The sequence below is a fragment of the Carcharhinus amblyrhynchos genome, chromosome 13 (genome assembly GCF_965287045.1).
Source record: "Carcharhinus amblyrhynchos chromosome 13, sCarAmb.v2.hapA, whole genome shotgun sequence".
NCBI classification, from domain to species: domain Eukaryota; kingdom Metazoa; phylum Chordata; class Chondrichthyes; order Carcharhiniformes; family Carcharhinidae; genus Carcharhinus; species Carcharhinus amblyrhynchos.
In genome coordinates, this window is record NC_137336.1 from 12,729,849 (window position 1) to 12,757,622 (window position 27,774).

Consider the following 27,774-nt stretch of genomic DNA (forward strand, 5'->3'; position numbering starts at 1 on the left):
ATTGAGTTTGTGGCCTCTGCAAGTGGCAGGAGGCTACCTCACCGGTGGCAAAATGCTGACCGGATGACAAAATCATCCCAAATCAGGGCCTTAGCCATTCTAATTGGCTGCCTGCCTTGGTGGAGTGTGCGGTCAATCCTATTCCCGGGAAAAGTTCCACAGATGCAGGAATACTTTGGCAAGTTATTCAGATGTGGCTCCCCCATGAACCCCAGGCCTAGTAAAATCTCACCCCAAACACTCACAGAATGATGCAGCACAAAAGGAGTCCAATCAACCCATCATGTTAGTGCTGGCTGTTTGTAAAAGCTATCCAATGAATTTTGCTTTCCTGGTTATTGTTTACCCTTTTGAAGTTTATGATTGGAGCTGTTTGAACTACACTTGCAGACAGTGCATTCCAATTCACAATAATTTGCTATGCATGCATTCGACCCATCTCACCTTAAATCTGTGTCTTCTGCGTTCTGACCCTCCTGCCACTGTAAATTGTGTTTCTTTACTTAACCCACAAGCTCCCTTTATCACTTCGAACACTTCCATGAAATTTCCCCTCAACCTTGCCTGCTCTGAGGATGTGAATTCCAGCTTCTCCGCTCTCTCCACATAATTAAGGTCTCTCTACCCTGTCGACATTCCAGTAAATTTCCTGGATACCTCCTCCTTGATGTCCTTTCTAAAATATGATGCCCAGAATTAACCACAATAAACCAGCTGAATTCTAACCAGTTTTTTCTAGCTAATTACTTATACTGTCTTTATGAATAAAGCCAAAGATCCCTTATGCTAATTTAATACCAACTTTCTTAACTTGCCCTGACACCTTTAATGATTTGAGTACATGCATTCCCATGTCCTTCTATTCATTGACTCCCTTTAAAATTGTATAATTTAATTTATACTGCCACTTATCATTCGTTTAACCAAAATGTACCCTCTCACATTTCTCTGCATTGAATTTCCTGTGCCATGCCAGCTTGCCAGTCTGACCTCCTAAAGTCTGTTATGGGTGGCACAGTGGTTAGCACTGCTGCATCACAGCACCAGCGGCCTGGGTTCGATCTCAAGCTCTGGTCACTGTCTGTGCAGAGTCTATGTGTTCTCCCTGTGTCTGTGTGGGTTTCCTCCAGTGCTCTGGTTTCCTCCCACAGTCTGAAAGATGTGCTAGTTTGGTGCATTGGTCGTGCTAAATTCTCCCTCAGTGTATCCGAACAGACACCAGACTGGCCACTCGGGGATTTTCACAGTAACTTCATTGCAGTGTTAGTATAAGCCTAACTGTGATAATAATAAATAATCTTTTGCATGATCTGATGTAACGCCATGCATTCCCACAGTCATTAACATGTCTCAAAAATTAAGATAGTTCTCCTCAGGAAACTCCATTGTATATTTTTCTCAGTCTGAAGAGCAATTGCTGCCATTGCTCTGTACTTTTTGTCTCCATACAGCCATCCCTTCTTTAAGGGGAGGCAGTAATGCATTGGTATTGTTGCTGGATTAGTAATTCTGAGCACGAGAGTAACGCTCTGGGGACCTGGGTTCAAATCCCACCGTGGTGAAATTTGAATTCAATTTAAAAAATCGAGAATGAAAAGTCTAATGGTGACCATGAAACCATTGTCAATAGTTGCAAAAATCCATCTGGTGCACTAATGTCCTTTAGGGAAGGAAATCTGCAGCCTTAATTGGTCTGGCCGATTTATGACACCCGACCCACAGCAATGTGGTTGATTTTTAATGGGCAATAAATGCTGGCCCAGCCACCAAGGGCCACATCCCGTGAATAAATAAAAAATCTCATGGTCTTCAGTTTTGCTAACAAGTCTACAAGCAATTTATCAAATGCCTTTTGAACAAAGAACAAAAGGATGAAGAAAGTTACAGCACAGGAATAGACCCCTCTGCCTTCCAAGCCTGCACTGACTGAACTAAAACACCTTACCCTTCTGGGGACCATATCCCTCTATTCCCATCCTATTCATGTATTTATCAAGATGCCCCTTAAAAGTCACAGGAGCACAACATCAACCACACCTTCCTCTGCAAAACCAGCTATTATTTCATTGAACAGAATCTTAACTGGATCTGCCTTACAAAGACTCTAGCCATGACAGCATGGCAGAAGCTGGAAATTCTACACCCAGCAACTCAAATCCTGGCTCCCTAAAGTATGCCTGCCATCAAAAGGCACAAATCAGGAGTATCATAATATTCTTCACTTGCCTGGATGAGTGCAGCCACAAATTCAAGAAGCTTGACAACATTCTGGGCAGAGGACCCCACTTAATTGGCACCCCATCCACCACCTTCAACAGTCACTCCTTCCACCCTAGACACACAGTGGCAGAAGCGAGTGCCATCAACGAGATGTACTGCAGGAACTCACCAGGACTCCTCCGACAGCACCTTCCAACTCTCTGACCTCTATCACCTGGAACGAGAAGGACAGCAGATACATGGGAACACCACCTTCCCGCAAGTTCCCCTCCAAGTCGTATACGATCTCCAGTTGGAACTATATCACAATTCCCCATTGCTAGGGGAAAATCCTGGGACCGTCTCCTGATATTTCTGTGGATACCAGACATAATGCATGGATTCAAGAAAGTAGCTCACCACCATCTACTCAAGGGCAATTAGGGATGAGCAACAAATGCTGGCCTTGCCTCATTCTAAGATTAAATAATAAAAACTGCTGTATAAACCAGGTGTCACTCGTGTGTTTTTACTATGTATAAGGGCTTCTTCTGTATTTATGTTCTACATACTGGCTTTTACTGTGTCCTGATACTGTAACTACTATATGTTTGTTAATATTCTATACACCAGATATTTTTTACTGTTTATACTGAGTATAACGGCTATCCCTTCCTGTGTATTTATATTGTATATGCTGGTTATAAATATGTTCAGTTCTGAATAATCTTGAGGGTGATCATGAGAATGATCAATACTCTTGAGAGTTAGCACCAGGGACCCAGGTTCAATTCCAGCCTTGGGTGACTGTGTGGAATTTGCATGTTCTGCCCGTATCTGCGTGGGTTTTCTCCAGGTGCCCCGGTTTCCTCCCGTGCTCGAAAGATATGCAGGTTAAGTGGATTGGACATGCTAAATTGCCCTTTAGCATCCCAAGATGTGTAGGTTAGGGGGATTAGCGGGGTAAATACATGGGGCTCCGGGAATAGGGTCTGATTGAGGCGCTCTTTCAGAGAGTTGGTGTGGATTCTATGGGCCAAATGGCCTCCTTCTGCACTGTAGGGATTCTATCATTCCTTTGGGGAGTGCAGCCAAAAGCCAGAATCATAGTGGTTGATCTATGCAGGAGAGAGCAGGGAGTATGATCAGAATAGTCACGTGATTCTGATTATGTTTGTGTACAGACCAGTGTCTGCTGTCTTAATCCCAGGATGTTATATTGCCTCTCTGATGCTAGGGTGAAAGATGTCACCTGTAAACTATTCTGAGGGGCGGAGGGTAGATTTCCAAAGGTCAGGGGCCATATTGGTACTAGTGATATAGGTAGAAAGAAGAAGGAAATCATGCAGGTGGATTTAGGGAGTTAGAAAAGAGATTAATGAACAGGACTTCAATGGCAGTAATCTCCAGATTGGTATGCATGCTAGATGTTACAGGAATAGGAGAATAGAACAGATAAATGCATGATTGGAGACATGATGCAAGAAATTCCTGGAAGACTGGGGCCGATGCTTGGAGAAGCGGGACCTCTAACAGCCGGATGGATGGCAAAACAATAGTGCCAGGATGATTAGCCAGTGCTGTTGGAGAGCATTTAAACTAATCTAGCAAAGGCATGGGAACTAAGGTGTAGCGTTCAAAAGGAGACACTAGATCCATAAAGGACAGGAAGAGACAGAGTACCAGACTCAGAAATAATGGGATCAAAATAACAGGGAAAACAATAGATCTAAATTAGGTATACGGTATGTAAATACACAAAGTGTGTTATATAAGGTTGGTGAATCACAGATGCAAATAACTACATGGAAATATAGTGTCATAGTGAATTAGAGACCTGACTTAAAATAAGACCAAGACTGGGTACTAAACATTTCAGAAAACAAGGTGATCAGGAAAGGAAGGGAAGGAAAGAAAGAAGAAGAGGTAGTGATATTGATTAAGGAGAAGGCAGCATGGTGGTACAGTGTTAGTTCTGCTATCTCTCAGTGCAAAGGAGAGTTACAAGGATAGGGCAGAGGGGAGGACCTGGTGGGATGCTCTTTTGGTGAGTCAGTGCAGACTTAATGGGTCAGATGGCCTCTTTCTGCACTACAGGGATTCTATGGTTCTTTTGCAGTACTGGGTAGAGACAGAGTGTCTCAAAGAAGTCCAGGGCAGTAATTACTTGGTTATATTTAAATCGCGATACCATTACACTACGGGATGTGTTCTGTAGACCACCAACGAGGACAAAAGACAGAGAAGAATAAATTTGCAGAGAAATTGCAGAGATTTGCAAGGACAATAGACCACTAATAATGGGGGACTTTAATTATTCTAATATAGACTGATTTGAATTGTTATTGTCACATGTATTGGGATACAGCGAAAAGTATTGTTTCTTACATGCTTTACAGACAAAGCATACTGTTTATAGAGAAGGAAAAAGTACAGAATGTAGTATTACAGTCATAGCTAGGATGCAGAGAAAGATCAATTTCATGCAAGATAGGCCCATTCAAAAGTCTGATGGCAGCAGGGAAGAAGCTGTTCTTGAGTAGGTTGGCATGTGACCTCAGACTTTAGTATCTTTTTCCCGATGAAAAAAGAATGTCCGGGGTGCTTGGGGTCCTTAATTATGCTGGCTGCTTTGCCAAGGCAGGGGGAAGTGTAGACAGAGTCAATGGATGGGAAGCTGGTTTGTGTGATGGATTGGGCTAAATTCACAACATTTTGTAGTTCCTTGCGGTCTTCAGCAGAGCAGGAGCCAGCCATACCAAGCTGTGATACAACCAGTAAGAATGTTTTCTGAGATAGTGTTAGTATAGAGGGCAAAGAGGGGTAAGACTTTCAGAAGTGTGCTCAGTAAAATTTTCTTGAACAATTCATTTCTGGTCAGAAGGAAGAAGGTAGTGCAGAATTTGGTTCTGGGGAATCAACTGCAACAAGTGAATCAAGTGCCAGGAAGGAAACATTTAAGTAATAGTGATCATAGTATCCTATGTATTAATTGTTAATTGCACACAGCTGGGAAGTTAGCTGAGTTGTTATAAATAGACACTGACTATAATTATGAATTTGATGGTGTACATCAATATGTGCAACTCTGTACATAAATACAAAAACGTATAAAGGTTGGCTCCAGGTCTATCCTTCTCCAGCTAGCTTTCTGGAATAGAACAACAAAATGTAGATTAGCTACAGAAAGGGACAAAGAGTAATCTGGAGTAAAAAAAACTTGATTGGAGGAGGAACAATCTCAGTGGGTTGAGAACAGATCTACCCTGAGTTAGCTGGAACCAAAGATTGGCAAGCTAAACTATCATCCAACAATGGGCTGACTTTAAAGCAAAGAGGGTTCAGGTACAGTTGAGAAGGAAAGGTCAGGTAACACAAACCAGAGCTCCCTAGCCAGTGAGAAAGAAAGAAAAAGAGAAAGCAGAGGAAAAAGGAATGGGTGGCAAACATCAGGTCAATAATACAAGTGAGAACCAGGCTGAATGTAAAAAGCTCAGACAGCAATTGTAAAATGAAATATGGGTTACAAAGAGAGAGCATGAGAAGTAACATCAAAGAGAATCCCAAAGTCTCCTATAGGTATGTAAATAGTGAAAGGTTAGTAAAAGAAGGAGTGGGGCCAATTTGACACGTAAATGGAGACATAAGCATGGAAGCAGAGAGCGTGCTTGAGGTCCCTAATGATTGTGTTGTATCTGTCTTGATTAGGTAAGAAGATGCTGCCAAAGTTAAAATGAGAGGGAAGAAAACAGAGATACTAGATGGGCTAAAAGTTGATAAAGAGGAGCTGGGGTTATTCTCCTTGGAGAAGGGAAAATTGAAAGGAGATTTGATAGAGATGTTTAAAATCATGAGGCATCTAGACAGATAGGTCGTTAGAATTGGTGGAAGGATTGAGAATAAGGTGATACATAAAGTGAATGCAGAAGAAACAAAGGTGATGAGAGGAAAGAAATATTTATACAGCGAGTGGTTCAGATCTGAAATGCACTGCCTGAAAGGCAAATTCAATCATGTTTTTCAAGTGAGAATTGGATAACACCTGAAGAGAAAACATTTGCAAAACTATGAGGAAAGGTTAGGGAGTGGGACAAGTACATTTCACTTGCAGAGAGTTGACATTGGCTCAATGGGTGAATGGTGCAGTAACCATTTCTATGATTCAAATCATTCTATTGAATGTCCCTGTTTATGTTAAATATACTGGATGTGTGTCTCTTTATGTTCACACCGCACCTACTGGGTGTCCCTCACTCTCTCATGGCCAAACATGTTGTGCATCAACTTGTAAGTCTTTCCAACATATCCCTGTGGAAGGCAGTGGGAGAGATTCCTGCGAGCCATATTGATGGAAAGAAATTTTAACTCCATCACCATTGTACATGGCTCCAGAAGACAAGATGTATGACAGGGTGTATATTCCCACAGCAACTCAGACTCATTGAGGGACTGGCTGACTCAGTTATTTGGATGGCAGGTATGGATCAGATTGGTGCCAATAGTGTGGGGTTTGATTCCTGTTCTGGCTGGGGTGGATTCGGAACTTGCCTCCTTGTCCTAGCCAAGGTGGAGCTTGTGGCACTGTGGGTTGGACCTGCGGAGAGCTGAAGAAGATACTGGGCATCTCTTTATCTCTGTAAGGTTTCTGTCCATTATAAAGACACAGCTGTGTATCCAGTCCAAACCATGCTGTTTATTGGCAGGATGACTGATTTGGGGCCTGAGGGTGGTACAGTGTAGCAGTGTTTAGCACTGCTGCCTCACAGCGCCAGGGACCTGGGTTCAATTCCCAGCTTGAGTCACTGTCTGTGCAGAGTCTGCACATTCTCCCTGTGTCTGCGTGGGTTTCCTCTGGGTGCTCTGGTTTCTTCCCACAGTCTGAAAGACATGCTGGTTAGGTGCATTGGCCATGCTAAATTCTCCCTCAGTGTACCCGAATAGGTGACGGAGTGTGGCGAGTAGAGGATTTTCACAGGAACTTCATTACTGTGTTTACGTAAGCCTACTTGTGACAATAATAAACTTTTTTTAAAAAAATGATTGTGCATTCCTGATGTCAATTCAAGCAGCCACTATGTTAAATGGGGTTTCATTCTGGCTACAGAAGCAGGGAAACACATGACTAGAGAAACACTGGGAGCAAGTAGCTAGCAGGCACACAGTGTCTCTGATGTAGCCTTGGATGACCTGCTCAAGACAATGGATGAACAGTGAGATGCTTGTTTCCTGCCTCAGAGGCAGAAATCCCTCAAGGCAACTTTTCAATCTCCAGAGGGACAAGGTTGCTGAGGCAAACAATGCAGCAGTATAATTCACTGGATTTGGAGGAGAAAGAAAGTCAATGATGCAAGCAGCGACCCTTCACATTGAAACCTAATTCTTATCCCGATCTTTCATTTCAGCTTCTGAAAGTATGGACATTCCTTAGTCAATGGAGGTAAAGGAGGTTAGCCTTCCTGAAGATATTCATTCAGTTTCACCCTCACAATCACCAACTCAAAGAATGCACATATCTTTGAGGCTGACCTAGGGTAGGCATCAGTGGCACAGGTGTGCTGGAGCCAGGGCAGAGTGAGAGGATGCCACAAGGTGTGAGGTTATGTACTACCTCTGCTTTGGGGAACTCAGCTATTGACTCCAATGATCCAGGCAGTGTCAGGAGGCTAGTGGGCATCTATGAGGAATTATTGGTGTGACCTGGTCTTTTGTGCCGGCAATGATTCAGCAAATGGAGGAGCCCAACAACAACTGGGCTTCACACTAAGCATGGAGATCATTCTGCCCGTGCTCCAGGTCCCTGAAGGTGCTGCTTCTTTCTAGCATAGTTTGGGAATACCACTGACACTATGCAAGAATGGTAAGAGGCCATGCAGTCCCTGGTCAGCCATTCAGTATTATTTATGATAATAGATCTGCACCTCAACTCTATTCACTCAACTGTGCTGCATTATCCCTTGATAAACTTATTCAATAAAAATCTCCAACAACGTCTACAGCTGTTTAAGGGAGAGAGTTCCAGAGATATAAGTCCAATGTGAATGAGAGTCTGGGCTCTGAATCCACATTATGCCAGTTCTGATCATTGAATAAATATATACCGAAACACAGAGGATGTGAGTTGTTTGGTTGATACAATGGGCTGCTAAGATTATCTCTTTCTTTATTGATCAGGAACCATCTTGAGGTTCATGAGGTTTAGGAGGGGTTCTAGTTTCATGCTGTTAGCTGGGGGGGCAGGTCAGTTATTTGGACAGCACTGTTTAATCTTGCAGATCGACTGAGATGCATTTTGTGATCCACGGTCTCCCTGCAGCACCAGGTAAAAGAGGCTTGGTGCTAAAATTGATTGTATCGAATGGGTGAGGGATTACTAGCACTGCAGTGACCTCCCTGCAGTGAAAGATTAGAGGCACTTTGGGTGCATTGCTTCTCTGAGCCAGCAGAGACCGGAGTGAGATTTTAACTCATTCAAAACCTGTCCAGTTGTACAAAGTTTACACCAGGCCCTGGGTGCCACAGGGAGGAGATTGGAAGCCATGGTCCCGTACCTTCAACACACCACTGGGCAAAGGCAGAAAATTGGGCAGATTCCAATCATTCTCACAGTGTGTTTCAGGGCAGGAGGTGAGGCATGGCAATGCACACCATCGAACTATAAGTCTGGCAAGTGGCTACATTTATTTCTAGTGTTTGATACATGAGAGTCACTGGCATGGCCAGAATTTATTCCTAATTTCTCTTGCAAAGGTGGTGATGAGCCTCATCTCCTCGCTTGATTAGCTTCCAACTTACCGGCTCATATTTAAAGTAAATTGTTGAGTGTCATTGTCATATTTGTGCTAATGGTCAACATGGAACATGTGAGATGACAGTGATCCACCACACTCAGCTCTTACAGCCTGTCCCTGGGGGCAGGGGGGTGTCAAGAGCAGGATTTGCTTTTATATAGGCCATTTTGTTTGGACAGTTATTCAAACCACATACACATGGACACAGGACTAGTAATCTACTGCCTTTTTTTAATGCATTTCATTTCATGTGATTCCTCCAACCCCACCCACCTCCCGCCCCACCCCACCCCACCAGGTCTCTATCTGGTCGAATTGTTGGTGGAGTTTGGTGGTTCTTCACCTTGATCATCATCTCATCCTACACTGCCAACCTCGCTGCCTTCCTAACGGTTGAACGAATGGTTTCACCCATTGAGAGCGCAGAGGACCTGGCAAAGCAGACAGAGATTGCCTATGGAACACTTGATGCTGGATCAACAAAAGAGTTCTTCAGGGTGAGTACAGCACCTTTCTGCTTATTGCCCTAACTGTGAGACAGTGGTTTTAAAGAATGGGCAAACATCTGCACTGCAATACTGTGGTGATTTGGATTGAATGTCCCTTTAAGGGCAACACAGCAGAAGAGGGCCACCTGGCTTGAGAGACCAATTGGGACTGAGAGCGGGTAATCACCCCAGGGGACAAAGTCCTCTCTTAGGCAGAAGACATTGAGAAGCATGTAGGGACTGAGGCAGACAGGACCTCTGTCATCTTCCGTGCAGTTTTTCCTTATTAATAAATACCCTTCAGATTCCTGCTAAGGCCTGTGAGTGTGCTCTTTACAAATCCCCTGCTGATTATTTAATAAAAGAAAGACTGATTTCTAATGCATCGTTAAACACCTCAGGATCTCCCAAAACACTTTATGGTAAATGAAGGATATTTGACATGCAGTAACTTTGCATACAGCAAAATCCCACAGCCATCAGGCAGCACTCACCCCAGCCAGGAGGCACAAGGCTGTCCTGAAATTAACTCGTGTTTCTTAGCGAAAAATGTCACTAAGCCCAGGGGCAACCCACCCATTTGAAGGTCAATGGATCTCAAAATTGCCACTTCAGTTGCCAGTTCAGACATGAGTGCCGGGAGCTGAAAGACATTATGGGGGGGTGGGGGGGTGATCGTAACAACTATGTGGAGCGGGGAGCAGAATGCCTCCTACCTCCATAGAAAGGTTCAAGGAAATATTTGTACTAAAGAACGTGCCTTTCATTCATGGCTGCTGTTTAATTCTCTACACCCACCAAGGAATCCTGGGAATTTTGTTAATGCTGATCTGGCCAAGTCACCCCCCACCCAATCCGGCTGCTCCCCCTGGGTTCAGAATGAACCCCCATTTCTGACTCAACAGTACACAGTGCATAGTCTCAGGAAAACGGGCCAATCATTTCGGAGTGAGGTGAAGAGGGAAAGTTCTTCACTCGGAGGGTTGTGAATCTTTGGAATTCTCTGCCCTGAAGGGTTGTGGATGTTCCAATGTTAGATACATTTAAGGCTGGGTTAGACAGATTTTTGGTCTCTCAGGGAATCAAGGGATACGGAGAGCAGCCAGAAAGGTGGAGTTGAAGCCCAAGGTCAGCCGTGATTGTATTGAATGGCAGAGCAGGCTTGACAGGCCATCTGGTCTACTCCTGCCCCTATCTATTGTCTTCCCCTTACACCTGAATCTATCCATGTTTGAAGAGGCAATCACCTCACTCGCAATAAAGATCCTATTGCTTGGACTCAATGAGGGGACTGAGATTACAGTATTGAAGGGCTAATAATTAGACGTGAAAACAACATTCCCAGGCTGTCAGGACAGTTGGAATGGGAACTGAAAATACAATGCAGAGAAAGGAGGTCCCCCATGATCGAGACACTGGGCATTGTTGGTGACTTAGGGGGTCTCCTGATATTGGGGTACATTCAAACCCTGGAAAGGTGATTTATATTCACCTTGTAGAGGTTGAGGTATTTACACTGGGAGCTGCTGAAGTCAATTACTTCCTGATTGGAGGGCATGCGTGTTGTTAAGTGTGGTAACAGTGATTGACTGTTGAATACTCAGCAGTAGCTGACAGCTTCCTGTTCCAGGAATGAAGATCTGCTCTCGGTGCTGAGGTAAACGTTTCCTATTTACTTTCTCCTTATTGGGGCGGAACAGTGGCACAGTGGTTAGCACTGTTGCCTCACAGCGCTAGGGACACAGATTCGATTCCCAGCTTTAGGTCACTGTCTGTGTGGAGTTTGCACATTCTCCCCGTATCTGCGTGGGTTTCCTCCAAATGCTCTGGTTTCCTCCCACAGTCTGAAAGATGTGCTGATTAGATGCATTGACCTGAACAGATGCCAGAGTGTGACGACAAGGGAAATTTCACAATAACTTCATTGCAGTGTTAATGTAAACCTTACTTGTAACTAATAAATAAACTTTTGTAAAAACCTTGTGCAGAGATCAAAGATTGCTGTCTTTGAGAAGATGTGGGCCTATATGAAGTCTGCTGAACCTTCAGTCTTTGTTAAAACCACTGAGGAAGGTGTAACCCGAGTGAGAAAGTCCAAAGGGAAGTATGCCTATCTCCTGGAGTCAACCATGAATGAATATATTGAACAGAGGAAACCCTGTGATACCATGAAGGTTGGAGGTAACCTCGATTCCAAAGGATATGGAGTGGCCACACCCAAAGGATCTCCCTTAAGGTGAGTGGCCTAGTGTAACACTGGAAATGCACAGACTAACAGTGTAATAACTGTAATTAATATTCTGATAGTGTAATAATTGTAACTAACATTCTGATAGTGTAATAATTATAACACCCTAATAGTGAACTAATTAACTCTCTGATAGTGTACTAACTGTAACTAACACTTTGATAGTGTAATAAATGTAACACTCTGATGGTGTACTGACTGTAACTAACACTCCAATAGCATTAACTAGAAAAGTAATTGACAACATTGCAACATTATTGTTAACTGACCCAGTTATAGATTGATGCTAACACACTAACAATATAATCCTGCTAACTAATGCCTGTAATATTCTGCTGACAGTTTTGTTAACGAGATTGGATTGCCTCCTTCTGAACATCTTCAGAGTCAATGAGTTTTATTGATCTTTGTGCTTAACCTCTCTCGGCTTTCCGCCTGAGTAAATCCCCGGTGAATCTCGTAACCAGGACAATCTCCTCGTTTGGAAGAAGTTAATTTGTTTCGAAATGTTGGGCAAAAATGCAATTTGTTTCTGAGATTTGTTTCATTGTTCTGAATGTAAACACAGGCATGGCCATCCAAATACCAAATACTGCCCTGGCGCTGTCCTCCAGACCCACCCTGCCTTATCCTCCCAGTCCTGTCCCATCATGGCAGCCCTGCCCTGCCCTGTCAGCCCTGCTCTGCCCAGTCTTGTCCCATCCCCCCAGCCCTGCCCTATCCTGCCCCATCCTCCCTGCCCTGCCCCATCCTGCCAGTCCTACCTTGCTCTGCCCTACCCTGCCAGCCATTTCTGTCCTGCCCTATTTTGCCAGCCCTGCTACCTCACCTCTGCCCTGCCCTGACTTGAGCTCTTATTCTGAAATCCATTCCATCAGAGAGAGAACAAAACCAAGAAATTCCAGCAGATTTGGCTGGGGGCGAGGGGGGTGTTCACTGTCCATTCACAGTATGAATCACCTTCAGTCAACACCTGGTAACTCCTTAGCCACTGAGCTCATTTCAATCGACATTGTGCAAACTCCACAACATACTCTGAAGGGGACCATTCAGCCCATTGTACCTGTTCCAACACTGGCCCCTCCTTTCACCCCACATTTCTTTGTACTATTGGAACAAGGACACTTGCCGCTCCCACATTGAACCTCAACTGAGTTGGGACAGGTCCTGGATGTCTGGGATAGAGTCAGGCACTCCATGGCTTCACCTCATCAGGTTCTGCTGCTGCATCTGCTATTTAAGGCTGACCATGGACCTACACAGGAGGAGGTTTCAGTTCGCAGAAGAGCAGCGAATATCAAACCTTTCAGACAAGCAAACTACTGCAGAAATACTAGAAATCTGAAGTAGAAAATTGCTGGAAATGCTCAGCAGGTCAGGCTGGAGAGAAACAGGGTAAACGTACTGGATCTAATCTCTTCCAGTTCTGACAAAAGAGTCATCATCCCGAAACACTTCCCTCTCCACAGATGCTGCCATCTTTCCCAGCATTTCCTGGTGTTATTTAAACCTTATTTTTTTTTCCATTGTTAATGACAAAGGAATTGTCCCTCTCAATTCCAATGTTGGGATCTCACTGAGCTTTGCCTGTTCATCTCACAGTGGTGAAAGTTTATCATGGAAACATAGGAACAGGAGGAGGCCATTTGGCCCTTCGAGTCTGTTCCACCATTCATCAACTAAGTAACCTAATCCTGCTTTCTCCTCATAACCTTTGTTCCCATTCGTCCCAAGTGCTACATCCAGCTGCCTCTTGAATACATTCAATGTATTAACATCAACTACTTCCTCTGGTAATGAATTCAACAGGCTCATCGCTCTGTTAAAGTGGCGGCGCGGGCTCGTTGGGCCGAAGGGCCTGTTTCCCGTGCTGGGTTGCTTTTTGTTCTTTGGGTGAAGAAATGTCTCCTCATCTCCATCCTAAATTGTCTATCCTGAATCCTCAGATTGTGACCCCTGATTCAGGACCTGAAATCCCAGAGTTGAGCATTTCAGGATTGAATGTTGCCACCAAGAACTGCACTGATTCCGGGGAGCTGCCCCATTCCCAATCCCCATGCACTCCCCTGCCCCATCTCAGCATCTCCTCTCCATTCCAACCCTATCTGCAAACCCACCCCCCCACCTCAGTGACCTGCAACCTGGTCCCCCCTACCACATGTTCTCTGGCAAACCGCCCTCCCCCACCTCCAACCGCTCCACCCTCCCCCCACCCAAATCACAGCAAATCCCTCCCTCCCTTGCCTCCTCCCCACTCTGGCCCAAATTACTAATGGAGATTTTTCTTTTAGCCACAAGAGCGCGGACTCCTGGAGCTAGATCCTTCCACGGTTCGGTTTCCGGCTTCTTGTCAGTGTTATTTTGCTTGGAGTGGTGAGCAGGGGAGAGAATTCTAACTGGAGATTGAAGTCCATTCTGACAGAGCTAGAAGGCTGGGATTTGTTGTCACTGATTAAACACTGAGATCTGAGCTGTCTGGGGAAGCGACCTTTTGAAGGCTCATTAAGAGACCAAGTCTTCCCTCAGCTGTGGCTCAGTAGGTAGCAAGCTGGCCTCTGACCCAGAAGGTCATGGGTTCAAGTCCTAATCCTAGGGTTGCCAGCTGTGATTCAATGTATTCCTGGAGGTGTCATCACATGACTTGCCATTAGTCAGCCAGCACACCCACACTTGTGACCCACTGGCTTGCTACACCAATTGGAAAGCACAAAGAGCCATTACATGCTTGACTGTCAGCCAAACAGCCTTTTCTTCCCCTACCCCCCGCCGCTCCCCCTTCCCCACCCACTCCCACCCCCACAACTTTCAAAAGTTTTGTATCACATTAAGAGAAGTGTTCAAAGAAAATTACGAAAAAAAATCTGTATTTAACATCCCAATGACTTTTCCCCAGGGTTGATGTGTCCTGGAGATTGAGTGACAATTCCTGGGGACTCCAGGCCAAGCCTGGAGAGTTGGCAACCCTACCCACTCCAAAAACTTGAGTGTGCAAATTAAAGCTGGCACTCCTCAAGGGCACTTAGGGATGGGCAATAATTCCTGGCCTTGGCAGTCATGCTTATGAATAAATGAAATCAAATCCTGAGGGTGTGCTTCACCGTCGGAGGCCATCTTTCAGATGAGATGCTAAACCAAGGCCCCATCTGCTTTCTCTTGCCTGGCGTAAAAATCCCCTGTCTGAAAGAACGGAGCGGTTCTCCCTCCATCCTGGCCAAGATTTAATCCTCAACCAACATCATTGAAAACTGATGATCCAGCCAATAGCATGTGGCTGTTTTTTGGGAGCTTGCTGTGTATAAATGGCCTACTCTCCTGAATCACCATGGTGACCACACTTCGATAAAAATGTACCTCATTGGCTGGAAATCATTTTTGGGATGTCCTAAGGTCATGAAAGGTGCTATAAAAATGCAAAAAAATTTTTTGTTATGGCTTTTTCAACATCTATTCCCTTCCCTTTATAAAGGTCCTGACCTTTTATCATGTGACACACATGCCCTGTCCACCTTTTGGACCACTCTGATCCAGAACACAGGCCCCCACTGTCGAGTTGGCATCTCTGTTCCCTCCTTCGAAGCTGAGGCCTTCCTTTTTCAGGACTGCTCCAACCAATTGCTTGTCTCTTTATCAAGGCCAATTAGGATCTACAAGTTGACAAGAGGATATTCTTTTTTTTGCTTTTTCACATCCCAAGTTAGGTTCCACCCCCACTACCCACATTACCCCCCTCATCTCTTGCCACCTCCATCTTCCATCAGAAACACTCCCACTTCCACCCCCTTGCCAGTCTCTCTGGCTTCCTCCACTTTGACATGCAGAGCCAATGTCCACAGCCACATCAGGGTGGGTGGAGATGGTTATTGGAGCCATGTTCAGCTACTACAGGGGAGAGCCCAGGAGGTCACCAGACAGATGGAGAAGGTTGTACAGTGTACAGGATGCAACGTAAAAGGTGTAATGTGTACAGGCCATGGCTGGAATTCCCCACAACCGCCTCCAGTGAGAACAGAGAATTTGGTGCTTGGCCAGATCTCTCTCTGTTCACTGCTGCCTAACCAGAGAATATCAGTTGCGGGCAAGTTGGAAAATTACAGTCCCTTGTGGCCTGGGCCCACATTTTAGCAGTAACACATTACAGGGGTGTGGGGAAGTGGGGTAGGAGGGTTCAGTGGAGCAGGGAGGTTGTACACATGAATCATTATTGAATTATATATTCCCTACTGTGCAGAAGGTGACCATTCGGCCCATCGGGTCCGCACCAGCTCCCCAGCAGAGGATCCTGCCCAGGCCCTTTCCCATGACCCCGTATACTTACCCCACTAATCCCCCTAACCTATACAGTTTTGGGACAATAGGGGGCATTTTAGCATGCCGGCTAACCTGCACATATTTGGACTGTGGGAGGAAACTGGAAAACCCGGAGAAAACCCATGCAGGCATGGGGAGAACGTGCAAACTCCACACAGTCACGCAAGGTCGGAATCGAACCTGAGCCTTGGCGCTGTGAGGCAGCAATGCTAACACGTGCCACCATGCCACAGAAGGTAAAAGAAGAGGAGCATTAACACTGGATGAAGTCTGCACTTCCCTGCAGTAAGGGGGCATGGTCTGGGCTGGGGAGTTCACCAGCCTTGCCTTGCTAAAAGGTGCTCTCAGCCTGTGTTTTTGACTTTGTGCCTCCCTGGGTTACACAACTTACCCCAGCATCCTGGGTCACTCCTCCTTGTCTTCCTGTGAATGTTTTGACCTTTTAACTCACTTTAGCTCTGTGCGAATGAATGACTCCAATTCTGACTGCTGGTTTTTTTTTTATATATGCTCACAACTGATGAGTATGTTTTATCATTTCAAGAAATCCCGTAAACCTGGCAGTTCTTAAACTGAACGAGCAGGGGCTGTTGGACAAATTGAAAAACAAATGGTGGTACGACAAGGGGGAGTGCGGCAGTGGAGGCAGTGACTCCAAGGTCAGATTCAGTGTGGAAAACTAGTGGGTAAAGAATGATCATAAATGCGTAACCAGCAAATCCAACCAATCACTTGGGCCTCAGCAGTGGGAAGGAAATTAACCCCGTTACAGTCACCTCATGCTCATAATTAGATGTGCCGCCATTGACACAATGGCACTGATATTCTCAACAATCATTCCATATGTCTGTTTTACTGTGTGTCTCCATCTCAGTGACTACTGTGGCTCCAATCCTGCATCAAGATGTGGATCCCAACCTCCCTGTTGCATCAGCTTTTTATGAGGGTGAACAATAGGAGAACTTCAGTTCCGGTCAGGGATGGGGAGAGAGTGCAGTCCACATACCAGATGTAAGAAGTGGGTACACACAGTATCCAGGATGGGGAAAGGGGTACAGTCAGTATCTGGGGTGGGGAAAGGGGTACAGTCAGTATCTGGGGTGGGGAAAGGGGTACAGTCAGTATTTGGGGTGGGGAAAGGGGTACAGTCAGTATCTGAGATGGCGAAGTGGGTACAGTTAGTAACTGGGATGGGGAAGAGGGTACAGTCAGTATCCAGGATGGGGACGGGGGTGCAGTCAGTAACTGGGATTGCAAAGTGGGTACAGTCAGTATCTGGGATGGGGAAGAGGGTACAGTCAGTATCTGGGATAGGGAAGAGGGTATGATCAGTATCTGGAATGGGGAAGAGGGTACAGTCAGTATCTGGGATGGGGAAGAGGGTACAGTCAGTATCTGGGGTGGGGAAGGGGGTACAGTCAGTATCTGGGATAGGGAAGAGGGTACAGTCAGTATCTGGAATGGGGAAGAGGGTACAGTCAGTATCTGGGATAGGGAAGAGGGTATGATCAGTATCTGGAATGGGGAAGAGGGTACAGTCAGTATCTGGGATGGCGAAGTGGGTACAGTCAGTATCTGGGATGGGGACATGGGTACAGTCAGTATCTGGGATGGGGACGTGGGTACAGTCAGTATCCGGGATGGGGAAGAGGGTACAGTCAGTATCCGGGATGGGGAAGAGGGTACAGTCAGTATCCGGGATAGGGAAGAGGGTACAGTCAGCATCCGGGATGGGGAAGAGGGTACAGTCAGTATCCGGGATGGGGAAGTGGGTGCAGTCAGCATCTGGGATGGGGAAGAGGGTACAGTCAGTATCTGGGATGGGGAAGTGGGTGCAGTCAGCATCTGGGATGGGGAAGAGGGTACAGTCAGTATCTGGGATAGGGAAGAGGGTACAGTCAGCATCTGGGATAGGGAAGTGGGTACAGTCAGTATCTGGGATAGGGAAGTGGGTACAGTCAGTATCTGGGATGGGGAAGAGGGTACAGTCAGTATCTGGGATGGGGAAAAGTGTAGACTCTCTGTCAGGGTCAGGCTGAAAAGAAATCGAATCCTCTCCCAATTTGAAGATTGGAGTTTTTTAGTTCCTCTCAATCCCAACATTTGGACCAAGAATTCTGTGAAGGTAGAGACTGTTGAACTTGGCTTGACCCTGATGTTGAATAAAATGACTTACCAGGAAGTTTAAATTGATACTCGAGTGGATTTGAACCCAACTGGGAAGTGGTAAGAACCTGGTGAGCAGCCAAAAATCCTCAGTGCCTCAGTGAACCGACCTCAAACTGACCTGCAGCTGGAACTGACCAGGAATTGAGCAGGACCTGTGCAGAAACTGACTGGGAAATGACCAGGAACTGACTGGGATCTAACAGAGCCTCCCTGTTAATTGACTGGTGACTGACCAAGAAGTGACCAGCACCTGACCATGAGCTGACCAAGAACAGTTGGAACTAACTGAGAGTTGACCAGGATTGGATCAGGAAGTGACTTGACTGGAAACTGGCTGGAAACTAACCATGATCTGACTGTGAATTTGCCAGGAAATGACAGGGAGCTGACCAAGTGGCACAGGTAGTAATCCCTAGTCTTAGGAGGAGGCTGCAAGCTGTGTGATGTTCCAATATTTTTTGTACAGAATTGGTGGTGAGTCTGGCAGATGGGATTTAATTGCAGCTCAGGATTTAATATATTTCGACAATCCTTCCCAGCGGCTGGGATTCTCCGACCTCACCTGCTAATGGGATTCTTCAGTCTCGCTGCAATGAGTGGAGTTTTGGCTAAGCACCAAATTCTCCAGTTCCCAGTGGCAACAGCGGTGAGGCGAATGAGATGGGGGGGACTCTGGCCAGGATGTAAATTTCTCATTGACAACCTCAGCTCCCAAAAACCTGCCGGGAATAAACCTGGGGGCACATGGTCAGAATCACTCGTGGAGCCAGGGCTGCAGTCTTCAAATAAGCTTGTGACTTGACTGGTGACACAACCTGACCCCATCTGCACTTAACAGTGACTGCACTGGCGAGGACTTAGAACCATAGAAAAGTTACAGCACAGAAGGAGGCCATTCAGTCCATCTTGGCCATGCCAGCCTGAGGGCATCCAGGTGCCCTTTCTAATCCCAGCCCTGAATCCTGTATCTTACAGCACTGAAGCAGCTACTTTTTAAAAGAGTTTAGGGTCTCTGCCTCCACCACCAACTCGGGCAGCGAACACCAGACGCTTATCAGACTCTGCATAAGAATGTTCTTCCTCATGTCCCCTCCACACCGTCTGCCACTCATCCAGACAGAGGTGATGGGAGACACTCAATCATCAGGTGCTGTACTAACCGATCACACAGCTGCTCTTAGTTTGTCCCCAGGTGTCTGAACCATTCATCCTGTTTCAATCTTCATCATGCCAAAGAAGCTAATTGCCAGCCTCGAAACCTTTCTGGGCCATACAGAGCGTAAGGGAAGCGTAAGTGCCTTTTGCCCAGACGCTGACAGTTCCTGGTGTCGTTTTTCAATGTCTGTTGTATTCATGTGGCCTGATGTGTCCCAGCTGAGGGTATATTATCTGCTATGATCTCCCAGGCTTCACCAAGTGGTGGCTGCAGGTTGCTGGTTACGCACAGTGATAGAGTGTTTGCACATCCGGCTGGGCGCAGTGGGTCAGGTTGGAGGAACTCGACTACCCAGCCAGATGGAGCACTGAGTGCCTATCACTTGGAATTGTGAATCAGTAATGTATTTTGTAATGGATAACATAAAATAACATTGATAATGTTATTTATGTTATGTTTCACGTGAAGAAATCGAGTAAACCTTGCAGTATTGAAACTCAGTGAGCAAGGCATCTTAGACAAGCTGAAAAACAAATGGTGGTACGATAAAGGTGAATGTGGAAGCAAGGACTCCAGCAGTAAGGTTAGTCGCCGCACCGTGACGCACGTAACGCATGCTAACCGCAGGGCAACCCGCTCATAAAGCACAGGAGCTCCCAATCAGTCAGTGAAGGAGCCAACTGGGAGAATATCTTAGTAACCCAGAAACGCACAGAGCTGGCACCACATCATTCAGTAGGGGACAATCGCCAGGGCTTCAACATAGAACTACACAGAATCCGCAGCACAAAAAAAAAGCCCACTCGGCCCATCTTTACACTCCTCACCAGCCTCCTCCAACTCCTTTCATCTAACCCCATCAACACAAACATCTCCAAAAGCAAAATGCTGGAAATCTGGAAGAAGCAGCTGAAACATTCAGCAGATCAGGCAGCAGCTGCGGAGAGAGAAACAGGATGAATGTTTCAGATCAATGACTCTTATTGAAGTTCCATTGATCTGAAATGAAGTCTGTTTCTCTCCACGAGGCTACGCAAGTTTCCAGCATTTTTGTTTTCACAAAACATCTTCCTTCCTTTTCTCTTGGATGCATCCACACTATTCCACATCTTCACCACTGTCTAGATAGTGATCTCTCCTCAATGCCACCTTGGATTCATTAGTCTCTATCTTATATTTATGGTCCTGAGCTTTGGTCTCCTTCAAAAGTGGAAACAATTTCTCTCTGCCGACCCTCTTAATCCCTCTCAAAGTCTTTAAGCCCAAGTCAGCCTTCACTGTTCTAGACAAAAGAGCTCCAGCCTGTCTAACCTTTCCTGACAGTTACACTTGGTAACATGTTTTGCAATTTACAGTGGCTCTGGCATATGTGTGCTCCCTATAACAGGTTTATTATCTCAGATATTGCACATTCATCAATTCCTGCTATTCACAAGCGAATTCAGTGTTGACTCCACAAGCATCTCATTCAGTTCCTCCTGCTCACTTCCTCATTCCTGGCTTGTCTCGATCTAATATTCAAAGTCGTTAGTGTAAATTAGTCAGGTTCAACAGTAATTGTGCAGCCATTTCTTGCACAACCTCTGGCCAGCAATATCCGCACCCAGATGTCTCACATACATCTTCCTGTTAGTGTTATTCCCAGCACCCCAACACTCTGGCAGCCAATCTTCACAGTTTAGACTGTGATAAAAGGGTTTGAATAGTTACTAACATGGACCATTAGTGGTGATGAGTGACAGGCAGATGTTTGTTAACCCTTCATCTGCCATTGTGCTTTTACCCATAGCCTTGAGTCCCCATAGATAACAGAGAGGAGTCAACACAATGTCAGAAAGCAGCGAGCTGGTCACTTGGTGCTTTCTTTTTCATTTTAAATAATTTAATGGGAACTAGAGCATCTCAGAATGGCTCCAGTTGGGGTTTAATGTGTCTCCTGTGGTTTGGTCGCCAATTTGGGCTGATCTTTAAAGCCAACTTGGACATCTGCACCAAGGTGGGCAGGCATCAGATCAACAGCTCACTCATTAACTCGTGTGAATAACTCAAACAAACAAAGTTATATTTTGCAAACCAATAGCTCAGGGCCACATAAGTATCATAGGATCATCGAAACCCTCCAGTGCACAAGGAGGCCATTCAGCCCATCAAGTCTGCACCAACAACAATCCCATCCAGGCCATCTCCCCCTAACCCCATATATTTACCCCGCTAATCCCTCTAACCTATGCATCCTGGGAAACTAACCTGGCCAAAGCACCTAACCCGCTCACCTATGGACTGTGGGAGGAAACTGGAGCACCTGGAGGAAACCCATGCAGACACAGGGAGAACATACAAACTCCACACAGACAGTGACCCAAGATGGGAATCGAACCCAGGTCCCTGAAGCTGTGAAGCAGCAGTGCTAACCACTGTGCCACCGTGCCACCCCGTACATGAGTGTCTGAGGGGCTGAGATGTTAGTCTGACATGTTTTACCCTCGAGAAGGTGCCAGTCAGTGCTTGGTGCAACTTACGGGAGCCTCCTCATCACTTTCAGTAAGTGAAGCATATCTGCTTGCCTACACTGATTCTTTATTCCATAGAATTAATTTGTCAATCAGGTTTTACAAACTGAACAGTCCCTGCACTCAGTATCCCACACACAGTCCCCCCAGTCTGACTGTTTAGCCTCCCACACACAGTCTCCTTACACAGTCACTACGCCCAGTCTTCCCCACAGTCACCGCACTCAGTCTCCCCGCACACTATTCCCCACACTCAGTCTTGCCAACACCATCACTCGCAAATAGTCCCCCCACATTCAATTCCCTGCAGTGCCCAAGAGACCTCTCCCATTTAGTGCCCTACAATGTTCCTGCGCACAGTCCCAAAATGATGTTTCATGGGAATACTTGTGTCACTTTTAAATTCCCCCCCAAAACATCAGACTGTGCCAATAATAAAAGCAGTGCGTCCTCTGGCTTCAGAAAGCAAGTTAGTGATTCAGATTAATTATATGGTATTTGTGAACTTGCCAGTGTGGGCTCGAGCTTGGCTTTCTGCATCCGAGTAAAATGGGTCAACCCATCGGCGTCCTTCCCTCATTTTCTTTCAATTTCTTCTCCCCCACCCACTCATTCTGGACAGTGAAGCTGCTGTCTCCTGGTTCCCATCATGTTTCAAAGCCAAGCTCAACCCAGAACTCAAGTTATTTTTCTTTGTTTGACTTGCTAAGAATCTATTCTGAGCAAACTTATCCTCTCCTTCACCTCATTCAGGACAAGACGAGTGCGCTGAGTCTGAGTAATGTAGCAGGGGTTTTCTACATTCTGATTGGTGGCCTCGGACTGGCGATGCTGGTGGCCTTGGTGGAGTTTTGTTACAAGTCGAGGACCGAAGCCACGCGAATGAAGGTGACAAATCATTCAGCAGCTTCTCACACAACCTCCTGAAACAATTCAGAGGCTGGGCTGGTGCAAACCTACCAAAATTGCAAAATGTTTGGCATGGAAAGCGAATGGGATGAAGGGGCTAACTTCTTTGGGGTGTGAGATGGGTGTGCGATAGGAAGCAGGTGATGAGGGGGGGAGATGGCTGGGCGGCAGGGCGAGGGGGGATACTGAGACAGTTGGAGGGATAGATTGAGTCGGAGCAGCAGGGGTTTGGGAGAGGAATCTGCAATGAAGCACAAACGTTTATTTATTTGTCACAAGTAGGCTTACATTAACACTGTGATGAAGTTACTGTGAAAATCCCCCTCCAGCACCTATTCGGGTACACTGAGGGAGAATTTAGCATGGCCAATGCACCTAACCAGCACGTCTTTTGGACTCTGGGGAAAAAACCAGAGTACCCGGAGGAAACTCACACAGGCACAGGGCGAATGTGCAGACTCTGCCGGGAATTGAATTTGGGTCCCTGGTGCTGTGAAGCAGCAGTGCTAACCACTGTGCCACCCGAAATGGATGTGACCAGGTGGAGTTGGTTGGTGGGGGGGGTTATAGAGTGGGGAATGGAGCATGATATAGAGATGAATCAATGGGAGGTTGGGACAGGGGATGTGGGCACAGAAATGGGACAGAGGAGCTTGGGATGGGGGATGGGGGGTGGGGGGTGGAAGGGATTGGAAGGAAGGTGTGGGAAGGTAGATCAAAGAACAGTATATCACAGGAATAGACCCTTCAGCCTTTCTGTGCTGACACAGATGCCTCTCTAATATTTTCTTGCCTCTACTTGGTCCATATCCCTCTATTCATTGCCTGTTCATGTATCCTTCCACATGCCTCTTGTTGTAGAATCTGCTTCCACCACCTTCTCCGGCAGCACGTTCCAGGCATTTGCCACTCTGTGTGAAAAACTTGCCCCTCACATATCTTTTAAACCTTCTCCCTCTCACTCACAACCTATGTCCCAAGAACAAAAAACAAAGAAAATTACAGCACAGGAACAGGCCTATCGGCCCTCCAAGCCTATACCAACCATGCTGCCCAACTGAACTAAAACACTACTCTTCCAGGGAAACGTCCCTCTATTCTGACCCTATTCATGTATTTGTCAAGACACGCCTTAAAAGTCACTATCATATCTGCATCCACTACCTTCCCCAGCAGCGAGTTCTAGGCACCCACCAGCTTCTGTGTAAAACAAAACTTACCTCGTGCATCTCCTTTAAACTTTGCCCCTCTCACCTTAAACTTATGCCCTCTAGTAATTGACTCTTCCACCCTGGGAAGAAGCATCTGACTATCCACTCTGTCCATGCCCCTCATAATCTTGTAGACTTCTATCAGGTTGCCCCTCAACCTCTGTCATTCCAGTGAAAACAAACTAAGTTTCTCCAACCTCTCCTCATAGCTAATGCCCTCCATACCAGGCAACATCCTGGTCAATCTTTTCTGTACCCTCGCCAAAGCCTCCACACCCTTCTGGTAGTGTGGCAACCAGAATTGAACACTATATTCCAAGTGTGGTCTAACTAAGGTTCTATAAAGCTGCAACATGACAAATGAGTAATTGACTCTTAACCCTGGGAAAAAGACGTTGACTATCCACTCTATCCAAGCCTGTCCTAATCTTGTAAACCTCTATCAGGTTCCCCCCTCAGCCTCTGACGCTCCAGTGAAAACAATCCAAGTTAGTTCAACCTTTCTTCATTGCCCATTTCCTCCAAACCAGGTAACAAAGGGAATGAGATGGATCAGATTGGGATGGAGGGGTTTATGAGATGAGGAGGCTGTGACGTACTGGTAATGTCACTGCACTAAAAATTAGCCCAGGCTAATGCTCCACTGACGCAGGTTCAAATCCCACCAGAGCAGCTGGTGGAATTTAAATCCATAAATCCAATATTTCAATTCAAATGAATCAAAAAATCAACAATGAAAGGTAGCCTTAGTAATGGTGGCTATGAAATTATCATTGATGGTCATAAAAACCTAAATGGCTCACTAATGTCCTTCAGGCAAAGAAATCTGCATCCTTATCTGGCCTAGCCTACATGGGATTCCTGGCTAAAAGAAATGTGGTTGATTCCTAACTGCACTCAAAGGGCAATTAGGAATAGGCAAAAAATGCTGACAATCTCATGAAAGAATGAATTAAATGAATAATGATGAGGGGTAATCCTGGGGGATTTTCACAGTAACTCCATTGCAGTGTTAATGTAAGCCCACTTGTAACACAAATAAATAAATTTTAAAAACTTATTACTGATTTACTCTCACACTGCTCCTGCCAGCTTCGTAAAGTTAACATCTGGGTATAACAGTCTCCTCATTTCTAACATCTCTTTCACCCTGTAGTTCTGGAATTCTGGGTGGAATTCTCTGGCGGTGTTGGTCTAAAAGTCAGAAATTCCTGCCTAACTATCAAGGGGGTTTCACATTCTCCACAACCCACTCACTAAAATTCCAGTGAGTTGTGTAGAATTCCAGCCTCTGTGCCTGGCACCAGCATCCCATTACCCTCCCTCCCCCCACCCCAATGGAGTAAAAAACAGCAGCCCAGCAATAACCAGGTGCGGAGCCTAGTCACTGCTGCTATTAACAAGTTGTAATTTATCAATGAATCAGAGGCCAGAAGGTTCACTGACGTGGGACTAGAACCAGCACGTGGGTTCAAAGCTTGCTATTAAGAGGCATGTCTTTGGCTGTACAGATGGATCTCAGCTCCTGAATCAGTCTTTGCTTTGGATACGACGTAGTGTGTAAGAGGCAGAGAATAATAGACCCAGACACACAGCTGAGATGCACAGGTGATTCCCCTCTCTCAGAAAAACGCTCTGTTCACTTTGTGTTTAAATATAATCGTTGTGAAAAGCTTATGTGAAGAACAAATTGCAGCAAAATCTGCTCCAGGGATCTCAAAAACAATTAGTAAAGCTCATTCATATCACGTGGAGCGCTACACACAGCAGCCCCCAGAGTTCATGTGGTTCCGATTCTCCACCTCTCATTTATAATTGATCCTCGTTTACCAGACAGCTGTCTCCTTCTGTCACAGAAAATGCCTAATCTTCTCCCCGGGTACTCATTCCAATTACCTCTAATTATATTTCCCTGCGATTTCATTAAATCAGATTTTAATCTGCCTGATGCATGGGTGAATTGGAGCCATTCTCTTGCACAGAGGCGTTCCAGATACTGTGGTGAAAAATCACCATTTATGATTTGGATTTTACTATTGCAAGAACTCCACAAATCCTTCCAGGTGATCCTCATGACCTCTCTGGATTGGGGGTCACTGTCACTCCCCAGGTATCCCAGCTCCACATTTACTAGAACCCAGTTTGCCCACCTTCCAGTCTAATGCCCCACTCCCAGGAACCCAACAAACTCTTCATGGTAAAGAGTCCAACCAACCATCCCTGTAACTCAACCGGCCAATCTCCAGGATCTCAGATCACCTTCTTCCCACCCGCAGATTACTTGCTCGCTCCCCCACCCTGATATTGCCTCTGCATTCCTGACAGTTTATCCTCCATTCCCAACTTTTATTCCAAGTCACAGGAAGTTTCCTGCTGAGGGAATTAACTTTGGGGTCCAAGCACTCCAGAGTTTGGGATGCCATAGTAGGGTGGCACGGTGGCACAGTGATTAGCAGTCTGCTGCCTCACAACACCAGGGACCTAGGTTCAATTCCCAGCTTGGGCTACTGCCTGTGCAGAGTCTGCACCTTCTCACTGTGTTTGCGTGGGTTTCTCTGGGTGCGCCAGTTTCCTTCCACTGTCCGAAAGACATGCTGGTTAGGAGCATTGGCCATGCTGGATTCTTCCTCCCTGTATCCAAACAGGCACCAGAGTATGGATTTCATAGTAACTTGATTGTAGTGTTAATGTATACTGAGACACAATAAATAAACCAAAAAAACCAGAGAGTCTGTGGTTACATCAGTTGTGTTATGCATGAATCGGTAGGTTCAATCCAACCAGTAATCCTTAACTCTTGGTTACTGATTCCGTTATCTTATCTGGTACTTGCTCTCTTTCTCTCAGCAGCTTTCAATAAGTGAAGCAATGAGGACTGCGGAGAGAATCCCAGCACAAGGGGGCACCGGAGAAAACGGGCGCCTCGTAACCCACGACTACAGCAAGTCCATGCAGACCTTACCCCGCATGAGCCATACAAGTGGAATGAGCCTCGGCGCGACTGGGATCTCATAACGCCACCAAGCCATGCCGCACAGACAACCCAGGAATGGCTCAGAGAACTGAACAAACAAAGTTATGGGGACTTTTTAAAAATAACAATCTTCAATTAAGGAAATCTTTAAAATTGTTGCAAAATATTGTAAAGCTGCAATAATTGGGAGGAGGACTCTTGAGAGTAAGATCTATATCAAACTATTCCGCGTGGGAGCAGAACTGTGTCTGTTTATCTTCGGTGGCCCATTTCTTTCTAGTTGGTGTTTAGTATTTCTGACAGGAATCACGGTCTGGCATTAACTGCTGTGTCTGACGGAGTTAGTCACAGAGAATCTCATTCCCACTGATCGCTAATCCGCTCGCGGTACACTTTCCAACTCTCGGACAATTCATAAATATTCTAACTGCATTCGCTCCTGTTTTACTATGTTCAGCACTGAGATATAAAGGGCAGGGAGCTCATTAATGGATAAAGAACAAAACAGAATATATTACTGTGGGGAGGGCGGGGCTGGGAGGGTGGAGGTGGGGGGAGGAGGTGGGATGCTGATAAGAATCGGAAAATGAAGGGGAGAATGAAGTAAACTAAAGGAATGCAATGATGCTGAGGAAGGGATGCCAGTGATCTTGTGCTGATTTGAAGTTTTGCTTTTATCAAAGCTTTCAGATAAATACAAAATGTCAAGAAAATGAAGGTCCTGACTTTAAATATTAAACACAGCTTCTTAAGGTCATTGTTTACTTCAAGTGACTTTGCTGAATATTATTTCAGATCACCCTTAAAGAGACAA

General features: G+C 45.7%; 1 protein-coding gene across 4 annotated transcripts in view; it reads left to right on the forward strand.

The window, feature by feature from the left end:
• Positions 1-27,444, forward strand: part of LOC145351719 (glutamate receptor 1-like) — a 215,923-nt gene extending 188,479 nt beyond the window's left edge. Inside the window, exons 12-16 of one of the 4 annotated variants that reach the window (XM_080201294.1) lie at positions 9,286-9,484; positions 11,464-11,711; positions 16,576-16,690; positions 22,620-22,754; positions 26,834-27,444. In XM_080201294.1, coding sequence (XP_080057420.1) covers positions 9,286-9,484; positions 11,464-11,711; positions 16,576-16,690; positions 22,620-22,754; positions 26,834-27,001 — 865 coding nt within the window. In that variant the 3' untranslated portion in view covers positions 27,002-27,444. Of the gene's footprint in view, positions 1-9,285; positions 9,485-11,463; positions 11,712-16,575; positions 16,691-19,824; positions 19,940-22,619; positions 22,755-26,833 lie in introns of all 4 variants that reach the window. The other 3 variants (XM_080201296.1, XM_080201295.1, XM_080201297.1) reach the window with 3 other exon arrangements.
• Positions 27,445-27,774: the final 330 nt, after the last annotated feature.